We start from the raw sequence: 22769 nt of genomic DNA, 5'->3' as shown, positions 1-22769 counted from the left end.
ATATTCAAAAAGACTTGAGGCTGTAATCGCTGCCAAAGGTGCATCAACAAAGTATTGAGCAAAGGCTGTGAATACTTATGTACATGTGATTTTTCTGCTTTTTTATTTTTAATAAATTTGCAACAATTTCAAAAAATCGTTTTTTACATTGTCATTTTGGGGTATTGTGTGTAGAATGTGGAGGAAATAGATGAATTTAATTCATTTTGGAAAAAGGCTGTAACAAAAAAATGTGGAAAAGGTGAAGCGCTGTGAATACTTTCTGGATGCACTGTAAAAGCAATAACAAATCATTTTTAAATTTGGTATTGTTGTCCAAAAGTATGTAAATATTTATATAAAGTATGTAGAGTAAGTAACCAAAGTACACACATTTTCTTCCAAAAATTGCAAAATTAAAAATACAAAATTAAGATCAGAGTTAAAGTAGGGTTAGGGTTTGGGTTATGCCTCCTTACTTGTTATATATTTTATTCACAATCTTGTGTTAAGGTTTACTTGTGTTTCTGAATGTTAACAGAAGTCTGAATCAGAGGAGGTCGAGCCTCAGAAGCCACACGTGAAGCTGCGCAGAAGTATATCTGAAGCCCCTCGATCAGCCTCCACCCCTCCAACCATCGTTGGCGGAGAACGAGAGGAAGCTGATGATGAAAAACTAGCAGCTGAGCTGGAGGTGAGTGAACGTGTTACCTGAGGAGTCGCTTCAGACTGGCTGGATAAAGTGTTAATGGTGCTGATTAATGTCCCTATGTCACAGGCACCAGATGTGTCTGCTTTACACCCACAGAGCAATACAATTACATTCACACACACATGCAGGCACACACACATTGTTGGGTTCCAGCAGTTGGCTGGTTTCGCTCATTCATTAAGCACACATTAGCGGCCAGAAGATGTGAGTTTCTGCCTGTGCTCTTCGGCTCATGGCCTATTAGGCTCAAATGAGTGCTTTGACAATGTCTTGTGCTGTACTGATGTAAAGTGCTGTTAGTTAGGTGCTGGTGAGTGTGTTGTGGGATACCGGTTGTGTCTAATGTCACCACACATTGAGTGTACAGTCATAACATGTAATATGTGTTATTTTTGGAGCCCGCGACCTCCAAAATAACAATGCCAGTGACTTATGACCCCCAACATCTTCAGATGTGGTTATAAATATACAAGCATTTTCCACACAACAGTAGGCATATATAAATGCGAGCAATTGACAACACAAAAAGGCGCAACTGTCTAACAAACATTTAATTTTTATAGTCAGTTGTTCATTTGTTTAATTTAATATTAACCTCCCCTAATGAGACCGGTGGACACAATGTCTATTCTTGGTTTAATTTTGGAGACCACCACTCAAAGATCATCATCAATGTTCAGTTGTGGCCTGTACTCATTTTTAATGTATTTGATTGCCATAAAGGTGTCAGAAAGTTTAACCTGATGCTATAAAATCAATCTGCTGCAGCTGACACTATTGCTGTGTTGTTAATCTAATGTAAACACACACTTTTTATTTGCAAGTTGTTGTTTTTATGTAACTGTTAACTATATTTTTATCTTCTGTGGGTTATAGATAAAATACGGCACTTATAATAGTTTCATAAAATGTTTTTTACTTTTAGAAATCTCCAAGCTACCCCCTGTCATTATCCCGCAACCCCCACTTTGGGAATCACTTTTCTGGAGGATTTAACAAATTTAGTACCAGTTTTTTTGGGGGAAATTTGACTTAAATTTTAAGTAGGTGGGGATTCACTTATTAAGAGAGGCTGTAATATTTTTCTATATATATTTTAAACCAATTTTATACACAAATTTTACTATTATTTAACTAAATCACAGTTAAACTGTTGGACAATATAATGGCAAGTTAAAGGACATTTTATTAGACTTAAATTTATAAAAGTTAGACTTGTAAAAGTTATTTATCTACTAGCATAGCTGTTTTTTAGGATCATTACTCCTGTCATTATTCTGTAACAATATTTATCTATAAGAAATCTCACCAACCTAAACTTTGGAACAGCACTTTATGTATTGAAATATAAACATACACTTCAAATAATTTTTTTTACTACCTTTCTAAAAAAATATGCACAATTTTTTAAATAAAATGAATAATAATTGCATAAAAAGACAAAAAAAAATAAATTTCAGAAAATACAAATTAGATATTAAGCACACCCACCATTACCCATTTTTATAGGCCATTTTGATTATATTGAGCAAAATTCTTAGTCAGACATAATAATGATTCATTAAAATGAACTGCATTGCGGATGAAAATGTCACGGTTGGTTGCAAGAAAGCAGACCAAGTTGCAGCAATGAACAAAACAAAGGTGTTTATTGATGGTTTATTGATGTAAGCACAAGTAGACAGACAAGGGGATGACAATGTCCAAGCAGTAGGGGCAACAACACAGGGAAGCAAATGGTAGGGACAAGATGGCACCAGAATAAACAGCCAGCCAGGAGTAGAAGCAACAGTGGTCAAAACCAGAGCTAGATACTGGGAACAAGTCACGTAAACTCCAGACTGGCAGGCCAGGGAAGTCACAACACAGGCAGCAGTAATTGTACAATAAAATAATAAATATCTAAATAAATATATAAAAAAAAATAAAAAATAAAATAAATATATATATATATATATATATATATATATATATATATATATATATATATATATATATATATATATATATATATATGAAATCAATATAAATCCTAGTAGAAGGGAAACTAGACTGATTAGGCTGAAAATGGATAAAAGAGAAAATTTTAATTAAATAAAGAGTTCTAGAATCTTAAGGAGAAAAATTAAACAATCAAAAAGACAGCTAATAATCAAAAACTAATACATGACTGGGAACGACTAGAAGGATAAAAGCAAGACAAAGATTAGAACAAATTAAGTAAACACTAGGAACAAACAAAAGAAAGTAGTAGCTATAAACAAACAATAAATAAATAAACAAGAGAACTAGAAGAACAGGCAAGATAAAACACTATGCAAGGATACAATGCTAGGATTAGGGATGGCTGATGTGAAACAGATGTTTTGACACAATGTGGAGATCCCAAAGCGCTAGTGTTTCTAAACACTGCACCGAATCATAACCTGAAACACCCAGGTCACATGACTACAATGATTCAAAGCATTGGTCATTTCAGAAGCGTTTCAAGACCTGGCAAATCTGTGTTTGACTGACAAGGTGGGGAAAAAAAACCTAGTAGCCTAGTGGACCATGCGTGAGCACAGACTAACAGTGCTGCAAATGGCCCGAGTTCGAATCCCAACTTGTACAAATACTGTGAAATTATGACTTGATGTATTTTAATAATGTTCTTTTATGACCAAAGCAAGACATTTATTCACAAAGTGTTCATTCAGGCGTCAGACTAATGTTAAAACAAAACGAGCATTTAAGAGCATTTAAAAACTAACATCTATAACTGCATCACACTGCATTCCAACACATTATTTCAGCATGCTAGTCAGGAACTCTCACTGCTTCACTAAATCACTTCAAGCCTCAGCTCTATAACATGGGGTTTTAAACCTCAATCTATGTAATTGTTTCTTTGCTGAAGCTGTTCCAGAGCAATACATAAAAAAATGGCCATTAGGTGTCACTGTAGAGACGGGTTTCGAAGCGTTTCGAAGCTTCGACGCATTTGCTTCAATTTTATTCAGTGTTTCATAAAACCTTGCTTTGCCCACTACTAGCTAGGATACAATATAAGCAAAGACAAGCTCACATGGAACAGACCAGCAAAGAAATGAGAACACACAGCATAATATATAGAACAAAGCACACGAGAGACAGGTGAAAACAATCAGGATAACAAGGTTTAAATAAAAGGGTGTGGTAACTGAAAACAAGGAGGAAAGACAAGAGAAGCACATGGCCAACACAAATTAAGGCAATATAAACAAGCACAGGGAAACATTTAACACTGTCAGGACTGTCAGGCCAGGACAATGACAGAAAGGGCATCCGCTGCGTAGAACAGAAGAGTTGGCGGTTCATTCCACTGTGGCAACCCCTAATAAATCAGCCGAAGCTGAAATGAAAATGAATAAAAAAGTGAATAATTAAAAATATTATTATTTATTTAATGAGTCCCTTGTCACCAGTTGTGATCAGTTTTTTGGAATCTAAGTAAAACCACTCCAGTTTAGCAGCCTATTCAATTTAAAATCCAGCTCAGGCATTAACGCAGCCCAATCTTACATTCTGAATTTCACCCAATCCAGCTCCAGCACTTGCAAATCGGTTTAATATTTTTAATTGATGCACAATTAACATCTAACCTCACTCTCCAGTCGACTCCATTTACATATCATCATTTTGCCAGGAGGTCACAACTGTGCATTTCTCCTGACAAAGTTTGAGCTGCAGTGGTGTTGATTTTAGGCTTCCTTGATCTGCTTCAGGCCACACACACACGCACACAAACAGACACAGAAACTGCGAGGCTCATTAACACCACCAAGCAGACAGATTTGGTTGTTTTGCTTGAGTGGATGACAGGGTAAGCGAGCAGATGTCTCTTGTCCTCCATCCCTGCTGCATGTCTCTGTTGGAAACCCTGTGGAGACCTGTTGAGATCCGGGCAGCGCTGCAGCGACACCATGCTGACCTCCCTTTCAAAGCTAACCAGCCTCACAAGCTCTCCAAACAAACATATGCAGTCATGGTCATTCGCATTCAAGTTGCATATATAATTGAAATGTAGAGTGTGTAATTTCGGATAATGGCACAGGTTCTACTCAATTAACATTCGTTATTCTACAGTTGACATTAAAATTAGAGGAACTTGCACTGTAAGTGCTAGGCTTTTTTCAAGTATAGTGTAATGTTCATTATTTAAAATTTTAAGTTCGAATGTCCCCCTTTGCCAACCTCTCAGCTGGTTTTCACAACATCTTTCTGAACCCCGGTACGCTTGCTTCATCGAGCTGCTGTTGTGTGTACAGCTGTTGTTAGGTGATGGCCATGAAAGCCAAGATGCCATAATGGAAAGACGTTTGCACATCACTGTCATTCTGCTTTTACTGAATCTTTTGGTTTTAGTAACATACAAAGAGCCCCGATTCCCAGATTCACTCAAGGACTATTGAATATACAAGACTTGTCACTTGTATAGTTTTGAATGGGGAAAAGTATGATGGTCAATATGGCGAATGGAGCCCCGCCTACTAGTACAGGAACCAAACCTCGATTGCTATAGACTGACGTTTCTCCAGTGGAGACCAAAGCAAACATTTTTTGGTGTTGTAATCTGTACGAAACAAACACGAGGTACAGTCCTCCTGTCAAAGCACATCACATGACAGCAACTACTCAACTACAAACTTATGAACAAAGAGTCGCTGTCATTTCTGGAGGAGATTCACCATCAAGACCAAGTTGGGAATTACTTTAGAAGAGCAGCACGATCAGATGATAATTTTTCAGAGGATGATAATGTGTAGAACAGCCATAAAAGAGGTTGGTGTCGTGATCTTGTTTCTTTCGAAACCAACTGTTCAACCTGAAAATATGCTGATTTTGTTTGATTCTAACATTTAGAAATGAAACTTATGAGACGGTTGTTGTTTAATTTTACTGGTGATTCCAAATATGTACTGTAATTGTAAGCGTGGCAAACAATTTTAGAGAATTTGAGAATGCCCGAGCCTACTGCCAGAGAGGAATTTAAAAGATGGTCGCCAAGGGAAATGACTTGCCTTAAAGGGACTCACGTCCGTTACTTGGTACGATTGCATATATATCAGAAGTAAACCAGATCAGAGTTTTCGCTAACTGTACCCCAGACCACCTCTTTCTTGAGATTGCAGCCAGAACAAAGATTACAACCAACATTTCTGAAGGTTACGGCAGTCAAAACTGAACAGGCCCTTGCATTGAATGACTTCAGCACATCTGCAACCACAGGACATCACTAGTCTCTTACAGGCAAGGGTTTAAGATAAGTGGGTGGAGACAAAAGAAAAATGGAGTATTGAATCGCTTTTATGTATTTGTATACATTTAGGGATTAGATTATGCAAAATGAAGGATGTTCATTCATTCATTTTCTTTTCAGCTTTGTCCCATTATTAATTAGGGGTCGCCACTGCAGATTGAACCGCCAAATTATCCAGCCTGTTTTACGCAGCGGATGCCCTTCCAGCTGCAACCCTTGGGAAACATCCATACACACTATGGACAATTTAGCCTACCCAATTCATCTGTACCACGTGTCTTTGGACTTGTGGGGGAAACCGGAGCACTCGGAGGAAACCCACGCCAACACGAAGAGAACATGCAAACTCCACACAGAAATGCCAACTGACCCAGCCGAGGCTCGAACCAGCAACCTTCTTGCTGTGAGGCAAACGTGCTACCCACTGCGCCACCGTGCAGCCCAATTGAGGATGTAATTAGCTGGTTAAAAAGATACATACCATCAAAAATAATTGTAGGCTATAAACTATGTGTAATAAAAACATATCTTACTTTCTTTATTGTTTAATATGCACCGATCACTAAAACTTGAGATTTTCATTTTATGAAGTTAAAAAATTGTGATCAATTTATCTCAATCCAAATAAAATCAGTCCAGTTTAGTTGCCTATTCGGGCAAATTCCTTTTAAAATCCAACTCAGGCATTAAAGCAGCCCAATCTTACATTCTGAACTTCACATAATTCAGCTCCAGCAGGACAAAAATGTTCACAATTTATATCAGGGTTGCCCACACCTTTTCAGCATGCAAGCTACTTATAAAATCACCAAGTAAAAATGATCTATCTAGTAAAAAAATGCTAAACATATATTTAATAATAAACATATTGAGAATTCTGTATTTGTACAATACATATTGATGTACCTTGCATAACTGTATGAACCCATATTGTGCAATAGCCTACAAATCTGTACATATTTTTGTCATTACCTTACTTTGATGATTTGCACTGAATGGAATCAGCCAGGGAAGCATAGTTCAGACAGTAGCTGCTGATAGCCAGCCTTAAACACACTACCACTACCAAAACACACTACCAAATGATCATCAGTCAGGGTGGAATGATATTTGGGCTTAACCGCACCAACTTCGCTAAGTGCTGCAAAACTATATGATATGCTGGCGTCTATTTTTAATGCCATGCGATCTACCCACGCTTCCTTTGCGATCGACCGATAGATCGTGATCGACGTATTGGGCACTTCTGGTTTAGATTTTATGTGTGAATGAAATGTAAATAGGCTGTTAAACCATTTCCACTGCTAAACTTATTTTAAAGTACTTGAAATGTAAAGGGAATAATTTGTAATGCTGGTGTTTATCACAGACACATCAACCAATCATGAGTGTGTTGAATGATTTCAATTGCAAACAGACAGCATAAATAAATATTAATTAGATGTAATTTTGTGAAAATATTGACCTTTACTAATTAGCTTTACTGTTTAGCTAACTTACTATTTAGCTATACTATTTACTATACAGTTTGAAGTTACTTCAAAACAGTGTATGTAAACTTTTTTAGATTGTGCTAATGAAGAATGCACACAATGTTTCTGGTTACGGATGCATGCATCAACATGGCCAGAGTCTCATAGAAAAAACATAACCTATGAATTTGAAAGTGAGGGGACACAACTGAGATTTTGAAAAGTGGGAGTGACAAACTCATGCTACAGCTGAAAGGGTCTCCTTTTGTCCTTCATCTGGACAGTCTGCTCTCAAAGGGTTTCAGTCACATTAGAGCAGTTCACAAGCTAGCAGAATCAGTGGAAAGTAAGGCTGCACAATATTGGAAAGATCTGATATTGCGATATTTTATTTTTCTGCGATAGTTATTGTAATATAAATGCAATTTCACAAGATGAAAAGCTTTATTTGCTCTAGTTTTCTGGGGAGTCTAACATTATTCAGGTACAGTAATAACAATGCAAAAAATGCAGTTTTTTTGTTGTTTTGTCTTGTTTCTAGTCCAAATATTGAAACATTTTTAGATGAAGTTAACAAGATTGTATTATTTTCACCGTCAGAAGAAGTAACTCAAAATTTAGTGTTTTTCCTTAAAACAAGCAAAATGATCTGCCATTGGGGTAAGTAAAATAATCTTGTTTTCACTTTGAAAGGTAGATATTTGGACTAAAACAAGACAACAATTGTAAATAAGATTTTTTTTTTGCATAAATTGTAAAAATTCTGAATAAATAATTAATCTCTAATAAATTAATGAATCTTTGTTACACCCCAAACATCATTTTGTTTTATTTCCAAATGTTTTAAACTCTCTTGAAATGCTCAGTCACAGGCCTTAAAAACTCATGCAAATGATAAACCTTCACCCTATTATGGTAAAACTTTGCAGTGATTCTACAAATCATACATGTTTTGTAGCTCCTGGTTGACTGTAATTCAGACTCAACATTGCAGATCATGCGATATGGCTATTGCAGATGTGCACATTGCAATATCAATGCTGAAACGATATGTTGTGCAGCCCTAGATTTAATATAATGAAATACACTACTCTTTTTCTCCTGTTTGGATACAGAATTTTCAAATTGGACTAAGCAGTGACCTTGAAATGTAATAAATTGTAGAATTTGATTATAATCCTGTGTGTCTTTAATAGGAATCATGTCATGACTTGTTCTGAACTGATTTTGTGCATCCCATATTTTTATTTATTCTCTTCAATCCTCCTAATGCTCAGCTCTTTGAGCGATATCTGACTCCCCCCCTGCCCTCTCCCAGAAAAAACCTTCCTCCTTCTAGCTTACAGCTGTTGCCCCATGTGTCCTCGACTGGACAGGTAAAAGCTAGTGTGGACTGCTGTTGTACATGCATCTGTTGTTTACCCCAAATAATCAATGTGTCCTGAAATGTTGTTACGCACAGAAATAGACAAAATATGTCTCACCTCTCTCACACTAAATATTAGAGATGCTCTTATGCACAAAATGAACTGAAATATATTCACATCACAGTTTGCACAATCACAATAAACTAATCGATCAATCAACACCTAAAGAGTGTGTGTGCCCTCCTCAGTGCATGTCTGTTTCGTGTGTTGAAATGCATCGTTTCCTGCACTGAATCTGGTTTCATGAGGCAGTTTGCAGTGCACTCACCCAGATTTCTGATTTCTTTTGGTGTATTTAATACTGAATGTACAGTGATTCAGGAAAGTATTCATAGCGCTTCACTTTTTCCACATTTTTTATGTTACAGCCTTATTCCAAAATGGATTAAATTCATTTATTTCCACAAAATTCTACACACAATACCCCATAATGACAATGTGAAAAAAGAGTTTTTGAAATTGTTGAAAATTTATTAAAAATAAAAAAAAATGAAAAATCACATGTACAGAAGTATTTACAGCCTTTGCTCAATACTTTGTTGATGCACCTTTGGCAGCAATTACAACCTCAAGTGTTTTTTAATATGATGCCACAAGCTTGGGACACCTGTCTTTGGGAATTTTTGCCCATTCCTCTTTGCAGTACCTCTCAAGCTTTATCAGGTTGGATGGGAAGTGACAGTGTGCAGCCATTTTCAGATCTCTCCAGAGATGTTCAATAGGATTTAGGTCTGGACTCTGGCTGGGCCACTCAAGGACATTCACCGGGTTGTTGTGAAGCCACTCCATTGATATTTTGGCTGTGTGCTTTGGGTCATTGTCCTGCTGGAAGATGAACCGTCGCCCCAGTCTGAGGTCAAGAGCATTTTGATGCAGGTTTTCATTCAAGATGTCTCTGTACATTTCTGTATTCATCTTTCCCTCTATCCTGACTAGTCTTCAATTTCCTGCTGCTGAAAAATATCCCCTCAGCATTATGCTGCCACTACCATGCTCACTGCCTGGTTTTCTCCAAACATAACGACTGGCATTCACTCCAAAGAGTTCAATTTTAGTCTCATCAGACCAGAGAATTTTGTTTCTTATAGTCTGAGAGTCCTTCAGATGCCTTTTGCCAAATTCCAGGTGGGGGGTGGCTTCCGTCTGGCCACTCCACCATACAGGCCTGACGTTGGATTGCTGCACAGATGGTTGTCCTTCTGTAAGGTTCTCCTCTCTCCACAGAAGAACGCTGGAGCTCAGATAGAGTGCCCTTCGGGTTGTTTATCACCTAAGGCCTTTCTCCCCGATCACTCAGCTTAGATGGCTGACTCTAGGAAGAGTCCTGGTGGTTCCAAACATCTTCCGCTTACAGATGATGGAGGCCACTATGCTTTCAGAGCAGCAGAAATGTTTCTGTAACCTTCCCCAGCCTTGTGCCTCGAGACAATCCTGTCTCTGAGGTCTACAGACAATTCCTTTGTCTTCATGCTTGTTTTGTGCTTTGACATGCACTTTCAACCCTGGGACCCTATATAGACAGGTGTATGCCTTTTTAAATCTTGTCCAATCTACTGAATTTACCACAGGTGAACTCCAATTAAGTTGAAAAATCTTAAGGATGATCAGTGGAAAAATGTACCTGAGCTCAATTTAGAGCTTCACAGCAAAGGCTGTGAATACTTATGTTCATGTGATTTTTCAGGTTTTTTGCTTTTAATAAATTTGCAACAATTTAAAAAAATCTTTTTTCACATTGTTATTATGGGGTATTGTGTGCAGAGTTTTGAGGAAATCAATGAATTTAATCCATTTTGGAATAAGGCTGTAACATTAAAAAATGTGGAAAAAGTGAAGCAATATAAATACTTTCCAGATGTATACCAGCGCAAAGGACAAAAAATAATTTCCTGTCCGACTTTCTTCTGAGGAACAAAAAACTTTTCCATGCAGTTACAACAAATGGGGACAGAAACTCAATGAAGTATGTGAAAGTATAAACAGATTCATAAAAAATAGTCCATATGGCTAAAAAACTATATTTCAGGTTTTGTGATTACATATTATGATTTATATCTGTGAAATATTTTGTCTTCTTTATGCCATGGAATTTCCTATTTATGGATTCTGGAGAACAAAATATTTCAGACCTGAAAGATCTTCCAAGTAATAGATTTTCAGAATTACTAATGTTTGTGTAATGTAATTTGGGGGTTTTCAACCTTTTCTGTCAGATCATTTCAAATAAAATATTTATTTTACCCATGAATTTTAAATGAATATGAACATATTTGCATTTTTGTGGTTCTCTGATGATCATTCAGGTAAACAAAATCATTTTAACTTTAAAATCATTTATTTGAGTTCAAATATTTCACATTAATATGATTTAAGTTATTTACGAAGCTTGAAAGTATTGTAATTGCACATAGAAAAGTGTCTAGAACAGTAGGCGATTTTTTTACTTTGTGTGTTTGACAGATTTTAAGTGGGTAAATAATGACAGTTTTTATTTTTAAATGAACTATTCCTGTGGGAAAATATTTACATTTTTTCTTTGTGTTTATTTAATTGTGTGCTGTACTACATTTGTAGCAGCAGCTGACTCCATCTAAGTCTGGTTTTCATGACAACTCCAGTGATTTGACACAGAAACCTATGGTAAGTTCTTATTTATATGTGCTAGTAAAAAGTCCTGTTAATTTACCCTCAAGCCAGAGAAGATATAGGTGACTTTTTATCCAGTACAACATATTTTAGCTGAATCCCTGGTCCTTGGTTATTCATAAAACGTAAGTTATTGGCTAGCTCTTTGAGACGCAACACAGAGTAATAATATGTCTGTGCAGGAAACTGAACACTATTTAAAGCATTACTCGCTGTAATCCATTGCCTCAGGTAAAATGTCTGGTTCATAAACAAATCATTCTTTTCAGTCAGCTCATTTAGTGAACTGGATGAACCAGTTCACTGAATCAGACTTTAACAGCTGAAACTGTGGTTTGAGCCAGTACATATCTATAAGTCTCCTATAGATATGCTTGACATTGATTTCAGCTCAAAATGAGCCAATGTAATGGAATATATAATACAATAAGGCTGATTTCTGGCAACTCATTCAATGCTCCACTTACTCCAACAGTGACTGAATGGGCCATATCAGGGGTGTCCAAACACGGTCCTGGAGGGTTGTTGTCCTGCAGATTTTAGCTCCAATTTTCCTCAACACACCTGCATGGATGTTTCTAGAAAGCCTAGTAAGAGCTTGATAAGCTAGCCCAAGTGTGTCTGATTGGAGTTGGAACTAAACTTTGCAGGACACTGAGTTTAGGCACCCCTTGGCTATATGCACAGCTAGTATTTTTCAGCCAATGATGAACTTCCGGAGAAAGCTTAATGTGACTATTTTTTCATAACGATGCTTTTCCAGCATCAATGTTGTAACGTAATACAAATACATTTAGTTAAACAGACTTCAGCATTTATTTAGTTGTTCAAGCGTAAAATGAGATGAAAGTGTAATCGCTAACGCCATCAGGATCAGCAGGCGAGCGCAGAAACTCCATTGAAAATTCTGGGGTAAAATAAACGGTCATATTTTAAAGAAATGACGAGGAAAATGGATGTTAATGCAGTGCTTCTTGTGCAGTCTGAGACCCACTTTATATTGTATATCTATCAGGCAGTGAAGATCACTGATTTTTAAAGAAATTAGACCTTAAATGTGGCAATTTCATAATGGAAAGACAATTCACCAGAAGCGATGAGGCTGGCTGGCTGAAATTAAAAGTCTGTGTGCGCATATCCCATTGATGAGCCAGAGGTAATGTGAGGACTAGAGAATAGAGAAGTTGAATAAAAGGAACAATGAAATGTTTTTTATGTAAATTAATCTGATTATGTAATGAACTGATAAATCTATTTGAACCAGACACTATCTGTCCAAAAGAACCAGTTATTTCTCCATTTGTATGAGACTATAAAGGTAATAATGTTGTAAATAATGTTCAATTTCTTGGACAGACCGATAGGTATTCATAGGCCACAGGTATTCATTTTATTCCCTCATGTGCTTATGTTGTGCACTGATGTGCACTTGCATTTAAAGACTCACCAAGGACTACAGATTACAGAAAATCTTCTATATTGTTCTTCTGAAGAACAAAAGTCGCCTGTATATTGATGTCCTGAGGGTAAATTAACAGCATATTTTCACTTTTCGGGTGAACTATCTCTTTGACTCAAGCATCTCTCATGTTTATGAATCACATTCAGGAGTAAATTATACAAATAACTCCTTTTACAATGCAGATTCAGCATGGGATGTCCTCCAATCTGGTTCCCCAGATAGTCTTGACTGAATGCAGCTCTCTCCCCATGTCCCCTTCTGAGGACTCAGCAGAGAACAGGCCGTCCAGTGATGATCACACAATTAAAGACAATGACACTGGAAACGACATCAGAGTCAGCTACTTCAGCCACATTGTCAGGACTCCCCGTCTGTCGCTATGGAAACAAGACTTGACAACCAGCCAAAAAGTCCCTCAGATACAAGACTTGGATGCAGCCCAGAGGGAGCTCCAGAGTCCCGTCCATGATGTGACCCAGTCATGCCTGCCCTTAACAAGGGAGAGAGCAATTAAACAGCCTCTGAGGAGGGAACCCAGGGTTCAGGAGTCTCTCGAGGCGGTGACAGAGGCAAAAAACAAGCCAATGAGAAAGTCAGACACTATACTGTCTGTCTCGCAGCAGAATGGGGCTGCAGAGACATCTCAGGTCAGTTTGATTCGCACGCAAGGAGTCGGAGGGGAAAAGGAAGACATCTGCCACAGCACGTACCGTCGATTGGACAGCCTGGAAGAAACCATCCGTGAGCTGGAGCTCAGCCTGATGGAGTTTAGCACTGATCCCCACATGGGGAACTTCTTTCACCCGCCTGCACAGATGCCAAGTTCCTCCACAGAGAGATCTGGCAGCACTCAACAAATGGCACAATCCCCTAGTGATGGAGGAGGAACAACCAGACCCATAGTGCCACCCAAACCGTCATGCATCAGTACATCCACAGCTAAGGTTCACCCTAGCCTCTGGGGTAACACTTTATTTTACAGTGTCCTTGTTACACAGGTTCCATGTACTTACTATAGTGATAACCGTAAATGATGCATAATTACATGCAACTAACCCTAAACCTAACCCTCATTTTAAACCTAACTATATAGTAAGTACATGTAGTAAATTGGTATTTCTTAGTAGTAGGTTCAGACAGAATCTGCGGACGTTAATTTGCTATTTATTGTAAATAAATTAGTGCATTATATTGTAAATTATTGCAGAATATTTTTAAAAATCTGTGGATTTATTCGGAATAGGGTTGCATGATACTGGAATTCAGTACCAATTGATACGGAAATTGTAAAAACGATTTGATTTCCAGCTGACATTTGAGCGCTATTGAGCATGTTCTTAAACAGCGCTGATTTGCCGTTGTGTTCACATGCTCAACAGAAATGACTGTGATTGGCTGTGAAGGTCATCAGTTCACCGAACTCAATGCTGTTTACTGAGTTTAACCACAGATACAGGGACACTGGAGTGTTTTGAAACCGGGATTCATCAGCGGATCGCTCGTATGTCAGCTTATAGACAAACCAGCTGATTGATGGGACTTTGAAGCAGTCCAGTGTCCATATATCTCTGATTACACACAGTAAACAGCGGTGAGTTCGGTGAACTGATGACCTTCACAGCCAGTAGCGCTCAAATGTTAGCGGGAAATTGACGTTTTTAAAACTTCAGCATCAATTGGTACCGAATTCCAGTATCGTGACAACTCTAATGCGGAATGATTTTGGGTGTAACATAACTAAAAACTTAATATGTTAAATTAAAAATTAAACATTTTTAACTTTTATTTAATGTTTACATTGCAAATCCAAATCAACAAAATTAATTTGGTAAACAAAGCAAGTCTCTCGTATAATATTTCCACCGTTTATCTACTAAAAGACAGAAATTATTACTCTACAAACTGTATTGTTAGTAAATCATATGAACGTTTTTATATTGGTCAGTAATATTACTGAAATTCATTGAAAAACTGCAGATTTCTGCGCTGCCAAATTCTGTGTTGTCCTACTTGGTACTTAAATATATAGTCATACTGTTACAAGAACACCGTAAAACATAAAGTATAATCGCCTTCAGTGTCTCCTGGTCTTTCTGTCGTTCATTCTATCATCTTGGCTCTCTTTCTTCCTCCGCAATGGAAGTTTTTGTTGGCCTTTTCTGCAGGGTTGCTTAACTAGATCAGTTTGTTCTCCATTTCAAATCCTTTGAAAATGTGTTTGCCTCCAGCCTCTGTAGAAACACTTATTGTATCTTTCGCACAATAAATTCTCTTGTTTCGTCCTCTTCTTCATTAGTCTGCTCTTTCTCTTTTCTATTTTAAAATGACTTTGCAATTTGATTACTTTCCCCTTGTCTTATTTTCCTCTGGTACATAAGATTTTTATGTGGTTTTATAAAAAGATAAAGCCCTGGGAAGCTGTTCGCAAGTGATTTTGCTGTGGAATTTATGAGGTATTATCTTCTTGTGTTTGTCTTTTGTCTTCGGAGAGTAGTTGTCAGTGTAAACCGCTTTGAGTTGAGCATGCTATGAAGCAGCAATCCACCAGACGTCATGTGTATTAGTCTTCTCCACAGAGAACAGGGCTGATCTCTGTGAGTGACAGAAGGGAAGGATTTGGACGATGCCACTTATGTTTTCCACCATGTTGCTTTCAGCCCACACATTTGTACACCAGCCAGCATTGCATCATCTCTTCTAACTGTGGCAATTGAGACCCTCGCTCTAGGTCATTGCACCCTTCTTTCGCAGGACAGATGGAGCCTGAAAATCGTGGCTCCACCTGATTGCATGCATTAGATCCTCTTACAAAGCCCTTCGTTCTGTGATGTGCTGATTTGCATAAAACACCGCTAATGGGCCTCCTCAAAGCTTTAAAAGGGCTGTTGGCTGGTTGTGACTCTAGACTTTGGTCTAGGGCTTGATCTTATGTAGGTAATACATGCAGAGTGAGGAAAGAAAAGTGTTCATCAACTTGGATCGTGCCAAGAGCTTTTGTCAACATTGTGCAGAGCCATATGATTTATAATTTCTGAATTGAATACAAGAAATTACAGATAATTTGTGTCTGTGTGTGTGTGTGTAAGAGAGAATGAGAGGACGATGCCGAAATGCTTGCATGTGTTCTATTAAAAACACATCACCCTCTTGCCTGTCTTGCACACTGCTCTCCTTCAGCACTTCCTCTGATTGCTAGTCATGGGGAAAACACTGTTGAAAATTGGATGGAAAATATTATCAAATACAGTGTACAGAACATCTGTTCTTGTTTTTTTTGTTCATATCAGACTAGTGGTGGGAAGGCGTTGTCTCGTCTCAAGCATCTGCAGCAGAGCGGGTCAGAAAAAATCAAAACTAGCAAACAGAGAGAGGACTTCCTGAAGAATCATGGACAACAGCAGGTATGATCCATCTGTCTGTAGTCTCAATTGCTTTTCTTTACTGTCAATTGTTCTGTCGTCTACCTAGTGTTTTAACATTCTTGTCTGTCTGACATTCTGAATATTGTTTTATCATTCTGTGTGTCATTCTACAGTTCTATCAGTTGTTCTAGGTAACATTATATTCAATGTTATCTATTGTTGTAACGTTGTATCTGATATTGTGTTAGTTTAGGATTAGTCTGGTCTTTGAGTGATAGATTGTGTACAGACTAGAGTGTAAAAAATATAGATGTAGTATCCGTGACATTACCCATAGGTAGGGCCAGAGAGAATCTGTGAACATTTTTTATGTTTCTGTGAAGAATTCTGTTGGAAAAAAAATCTGTGGATTTATGCGGAATGATTCTGGGAGTATCATAACAAAAAGCTTAGTATATGAAATAAAAAGTAATTAATTTTTAACTTTTATTTCATTTTTACAATGCAAATCCAGTTAGATCCAATTATTTGGTAAACAAAGCAGGTCTCTTATAAAATAAATCTACTAAAAACAGAAAATATTACTTTACAAAATGTATTGTAAATAAATCATGAACATTTTAATATTACTATTATTATTTCATAATAATATAAGTGAAATGAATTTAAATAAATATAATAATTGAATAAATATAAATGTACACACATTTACACAAGTAAATACATAGACTCAATGATGGGCTAAAAATCTGACGATTTCTGCGCACGCAGATTCCATGTGGGCCTACCCATAGGTTTCTGAAGAGCGCAAATGAAGCAACAAGTGGGGGTGGCCAATGGTCGGCGTTTTGTTCGTGCATCATCGCGCTGACCAGGGGTAACCAAAAAAGGGCACAGAGGCGTGAGCGGAGCTACAGATGACTGCTAACATTTTGCTTAGACAGGCTTTTCTTTGGGAGAAACGCTTAATACTTCATTACCTGTGACTCGTTTGTGTTCTGACCACTTGTGCTTGGTTGTATACTATATCAATAAAGTGTTTCGTCTTTTAAAAACACTGTTGCAATACATTAAGCCACTAAACATTGTTCTTATGATGTTTTTCTACAGGAGGAAAACGCAAATTACTTCCAAATAGTTCAAATATAGTCAGTGTTAGTAAATGTAAGGCTATTGATGAAATCCAGGCAAAATACCATTTGACAACGCTTCAGATGACTGTTTTAGAGCCTATAGCTAATCAATCTGTCAGATTCTGGAGTGCTTTACAGGTCTAAAGAAAATTATAAATTAAAAAGTATCTTAAATAAAACAAATAAATTTATAGACATGGTATATAAGTATATAATAATTTCCCTCAGATTTGAAATCGCGGCTACTTGAATGGTTTGTGAGCACAATCAGTGCACATAGCAATAAATAACTGATAATTGTAGGAAATAATTCAAAAGGCAATTGACTGTGTAAAGCCACATAAAACAAATCAAAAATTCGATGTATATGACAAGTTCAGTGAATAATCAGCTAGAATCAGTGACATGACGGCAATCAGCAAGACCTAGCTGTCACTCAACCCACATAGCAATATATCTCTGGCCCAGCTCTGGCCCGCACAATCAGCTTTTGCTTGGCCCACATACCGCAATGAATTGCTGTACTTGACTGGACTAAGTCTGGCTTCCAGACAAGGGCCAAACATGGACCATATCATACCATAAATAATAAAAATGTATTTGAAATGTGTGTCAAGATAGACCACTTACATGGCCCACATATCAATTATTAACACCTGGGCCAAATACTACATTTTACATCTGGTCCAAGTATTCTGTGCTGCCTTAAATACGGTGCCACCTCTGACAAACCAGGGCCATGTTTGGCCCACATGCTGTATGCCAGTGCCGGATGAATGCCTGCTGTGCCAGATTTATGCCAAATCTGGGTCAGAATTCTTTGCTACCTGGGAAGTGCCCACTCCCTTAATTACGCAGACTTAATATAACTCAATATAAACTAAACAAATGAGTTATTAAAAAATCACCCCCCTCACAGTTGTCATGAAGTGTAATATTAGCTATATACGCGAAAATCGTTTTTTGTACCAGGTTGTGAACACCTTTTTTTCTGCTGTAAAGTTGGCTATTTTAACATGGGGTTCAATAAAAATGTGGTCTGTTTTGGAGCCAGGCCTAGTGGAATTTTGATGAATTGCAGTTTCAGTTACTCTCGTATTAGCTTCACGAGGGAAAGTGAGATGTTGCCGTTTGGTCCAGACACATTGTTAGTCTTGATTTCAGGTCTTAGTCTTGAACATGGTATAAGTATCGACTCTTGATTTTATTATTGTATTAGTTTCGTCAACGTTTTAAAAAGGTTTGCTGAACGTTGGGAGGATTATTTTGTGCTCAAATCTAATTCAAAATGTGTCTGAGGGGATTTCAGTAACTATTCACAACTCAGACTACTGCCACAAGCTTTTAGGAGAGACGTGTGTGTCAGTCACAAGTGAAGTGAGGCTGTGAAAGAACTTTTCAGCAGTGACGAGAGTAGCGTTTTCAAAAGGCTTGAATTGGTGCGTCAATCGCAGAACATTTGGGACTCTAAAGTGCACTGAAAACCCCCTAACAGAACAAAGAAACCAGAGACAGGTGGGTCTCAGGAGAAGAGGGAGAAAGGAAGCATGAAACCTGAGACTGGGGAAATGTGAGCTCTACAACAGAAGCGAAGTGAACGAGACAGGTGGAGAAAACAGAGGAGAGTTTAAAAGATGGATTAGAGGGAGAAAAAGATGCACATGCACATGGCCAGCTGAGGGCCTGTACGCTGTAGGTAAGGAAAAGATAGATATGCTGGTTCTCTGTAAATCTTTTCTCTCTGTTTAATAAATCTGGCCCCTGTTCAACAGGCCATGAATATTAGAAAAGAATCTAATCTTTTATAGGGAAGGGAAAGAGAAGCAGATATTGGCAAGAGAGCAAGCCAGATCAGAGGGTTCATTGCAGCTATAATTATAGGAGAGCATATTTGCTGTTATAGGCACTCCTGCTAAGCCGGATATGATCAGGATTTAGTCTTGTCAGTGTAACAGCTAATTATTCCCTTTGAAGTGGACTGTGTATATCACATTTTTGTCTTAACCCTCCTAGAAGCAAATGGATACAAACCTTTATGCACGCACATCTTTTTACCCGGTCTTTTATAATTTTATGTAGCCTTTTCTCTGCTTGCTGAGCTTTTCACCATGCCTCATGGCCTCGTACACATTTGATTTAGTTTTCCAACCTAGCCTTTTCTCAATAGACTCTTTATTTCAAATGACTACTCTCTGTGGTTCCTCGCATAGATGAAAAGTAAATCAACACATCATTGCTTCACAAACACTTCACACACTCTCTCTGGTACAGGTATGATTCACTTGCCCACTGACCTTTTATCCCAGTCTTTATTAGACTAACATCAAATTCAGTCTGAACCTTAAATGTATTCAGAAGCATGGGGTCAAACTGTTTTGAACGTAATGATTTTGTATCTTTTAAAATCAAACTGTTTGCATACTGCTTTCACGTGGAGTGGGAGGTCCCTATGGGACTACCTTCCCCCATCAAAGGCGCGAGCTTGTTCCCCCCCACCTTCCGGTGGCTGTTTCTGGCAAGCACCAGGCAGGACGACCGAGTTCCCTTGGTCTCTTTCCCAGCTCGGACCAGTTGGTTGGAGGAGGGGGGATTTCGGTGACCCGCTGGTCTCGCCTTCGGGAAGGAAGAGACGTGGGGGCCTAGGGTTTAACGTCCCCTCCTGGTTCCCCACCCAAGGGGCAGGGGGGAAACGCCTGTCCCAGGGCCCTGCTGGCCGATGCTTTTTTAAGGGGCAGCACAGTGGCGCAGTGGGTAGCACAATCACCTCACAGCAAGAAGGTCGCTAGTTTGAGCCCCTGCTGGGTCAGTTGCCATTTCTGTGTGGAGTTTGCATGTTCTCCCCGTGTTGGCGTGAGTTTCCTCTGGATGCTCCGGTTTCTCCCACAAGTCCAAAGACATGTGGTACAGGTGAATTGGGTAGGCTAAATTGTCCGTAGTGTATCTGTGTGAATGAGTGTGTATGGATGTTTCCCAGTGATGGGTTGCAGCTGGAAGGGCATCTGCTGTGTAAAACATATGCTGGATAAGTTGGTGGTTCATAACATTGTGGCGACCCCAGATGAATAAAGGGACTAAGCATGAATCATGAACATAAATCAATGTTTGCATACCCCCAGCACCCATTTTCATTTCACATGTGGCAATACTTGTGAAATGGCCAAAAGGGAAATGCATTCTTTATGTCTGTACAAAAGTAGTAGCTATTTTAATCTGTGTCCTCAAGGGGCATTTCGAGAAGGCTGGGTTAGAAGGATATGGACCAGAAGGTTCTAAGAGAGTGAGAGAAATAAAAGAGAGGGAGAAGGTTAAAGGGGAGAGAGATGCTGGGCGATATATAGATGGAGAGTATTTTTCTGCTCTATCAGGGTGGAATAATTGGCTCTTCATGTGGAAAGACTCTGGCTTTATCTTCACCCCATCGCTCTCTCCCCTTCACTCCTTGTTTCCCTGCTGTCCATCTCCCTCTCAACTGATTTGAGTCTGAGCAGATCTCAGAGGACTCGCTTTTCGCATCCTGTTCCAAAGAAACTGGAAAGTGTTTGTGAGTGATTGATGGTAATAGAGATGCTTATATGTTCAATAAACCCACCAAGTACTTGTCGAGAGTTCTGTTTCTTGTTGCAGTTGTGCATTGTGAGTGTTATGAATGTGCATGGATTTGGTCTAAAGGGATGAAATCCACACATAAAGTTGTGTACCAGGCTAGCATCATGCTATATTGATCCTAACCTGAATAATGTTGTCTTGTGTTTGTCTTCATCCTTCCTTCCATCCTCCCCCACCCCTTGCATTTTCCTCTTTGTCACTGCTACCTGCCTGTGTCTCACCTATACCACCATCCTTCGTCGGCCCCTCATGGCAACCATACACGTCCAACCTCTCAACCCAGTAAGCAGAAGAGGGTGACCCAGTCCAACCTGACCTAACCAAGGCTTGTCCACCTCCTCCTCCGCTGTCTTCACCACCACTTCTTCATCAGCATCTCCTGATTGAAGCCCTCAATCCTTTACCTAGTTCCTCCTAGTCAGTCATGTGTAATTTCAAGAAAATGCCCCAAAACATTACCCAGTTGTCAATATTCACCAGAGCCTCATTTAATACTTAGAGAAAGTGTCTTGTGGGAGGGATTATCAACATTGCAGCCAAACCAAACTCTAAAGACCTCCCAAAATGTTTTCGTTCCTAGCTTTTATGCTGTTTCTTTTTTTTTTTTTTTTCTATCCCTTATCCCCCCTAACTTTGCCTTCAACGTTCGACCCTCAGGCTTTGAGTCTAAACATCAGTAGAGCCAGAGCAACTGAGTCACTCCTTGCAAGCACCAGAGCTGCTAGTTTCTCCGGTCACCTGCCCTCTGGATTGAGGAAGTACCCTCAGGAGGGGGCACTGTCCTCCTTGACAGCCTCATCCAACCAGGCCAAAGCTCTTCTGGCTAGTCTCTCCACATCCAGCCTCTCAGCCGAGGCCCTGCTCCTCTCATCCACCTTCAGACACAACCGGTTACTCAGAGAGCAGAACATCAACTCTTCAAGCCTTCCTCTTCACGTCTCCAATGGCCGATCTCCTCCTTCTCCAACCTCACCCACATCTTCTTCCTCACCCCAATCTCCCTCTGCTCTCACCTCACTGAGTCTATCCTCACTGGCTCTGAAACCTTCCACCATCCGCAGCCTGGAATTCCTCAAGGAGCAGAACAAGACAGAGCTCAAGACGGTGACTCCGGAAGACAATGAATAAGAGGGACCTGGCTGTAAAGGTTCCACATATGGAAAGTGGACACTGCAAGTAAAATAAATTTAATGCAACTTACCTGAAAGTTCCTGGAAGGTTAGTTTCTGTAGCATATTGTTTCCTACCCTTTCCAGGGCTATCCCTACCAAGACGCCTTTAGGATAACAATTAAGTAGTGCATAGAGGTGGATAACCTAATGTTCGGCATCACAGGTTTACTTTTCTCTAGTTTTTGAGCAGATTCAAATTGTACACCCTACTTTGACCTGCGTTTCTGCCAGTTCGCCAATCTAGAGAACAGATGGGCTTGGACACTCACCACCAGCCCGTTTCCAGCTCCACCACTCAGCCAGCATCACAACACCCACGGGAGGCCTGGGGAAGGACTCTTTACCCAAACCCTCACATTCATTTGCCAAATCTCACATGTTGGAGATCTAGCTAAGTTCAGTAGATGTCCATCAAGTGTAAAATCAAGACTGTAAGACTATGTAAAACCAAGTAGAGTTGCAATAATCGAAAGTAAGTACTGTTGTAGTCGGTGTTTGTTGAGACGTTTTATTGCTC

General features: G+C 38.9%; 1 protein-coding gene across 1 annotated transcript in view; it reads left to right on the top strand.

Moving 5' to 3' along the window:
- The window catches only part of srcin1a (SRC kinase signaling inhibitor 1a), a 263387-nt gene extending 241938 nt beyond the window's left edge, over positions 1 to 21449 (top strand). Inside the window, exons 13-17 of the mRNA XM_056452793.1 lie at positions 521 to 673; positions 11446 to 11511; positions 13162 to 13923; positions 16267 to 16380; positions 21364 to 21449. Of these exons, the coding sequence (XP_056308768.1) occupies positions 521 to 673; positions 11446 to 11511; positions 13162 to 13923; positions 16267 to 16380; positions 21364 to 21366 (1098 nt within the window). The 3' untranslated portion in view covers positions 21367 to 21449. The remainder of the gene's footprint in view (positions 1 to 520; positions 674 to 11445; positions 11512 to 13161; positions 13924 to 16266; positions 16381 to 21363) is intronic.
- Positions 21450 to 22769: the final 1320 nt, after the last annotated feature.

Source organism: Danio aesculapii, chromosome 3 (genome assembly GCF_903798145.1).
Source record: "Danio aesculapii chromosome 3, fDanAes4.1, whole genome shotgun sequence".
NCBI classification, from domain to species: domain Eukaryota; kingdom Metazoa; phylum Chordata; class Actinopteri; order Cypriniformes; family Danionidae; genus Danio; species Danio aesculapii.
The sequence above is the reverse complement of the archived record's forward strand: the minus strand, read 5'-3'. Positions and strand labels throughout refer to the sequence as shown.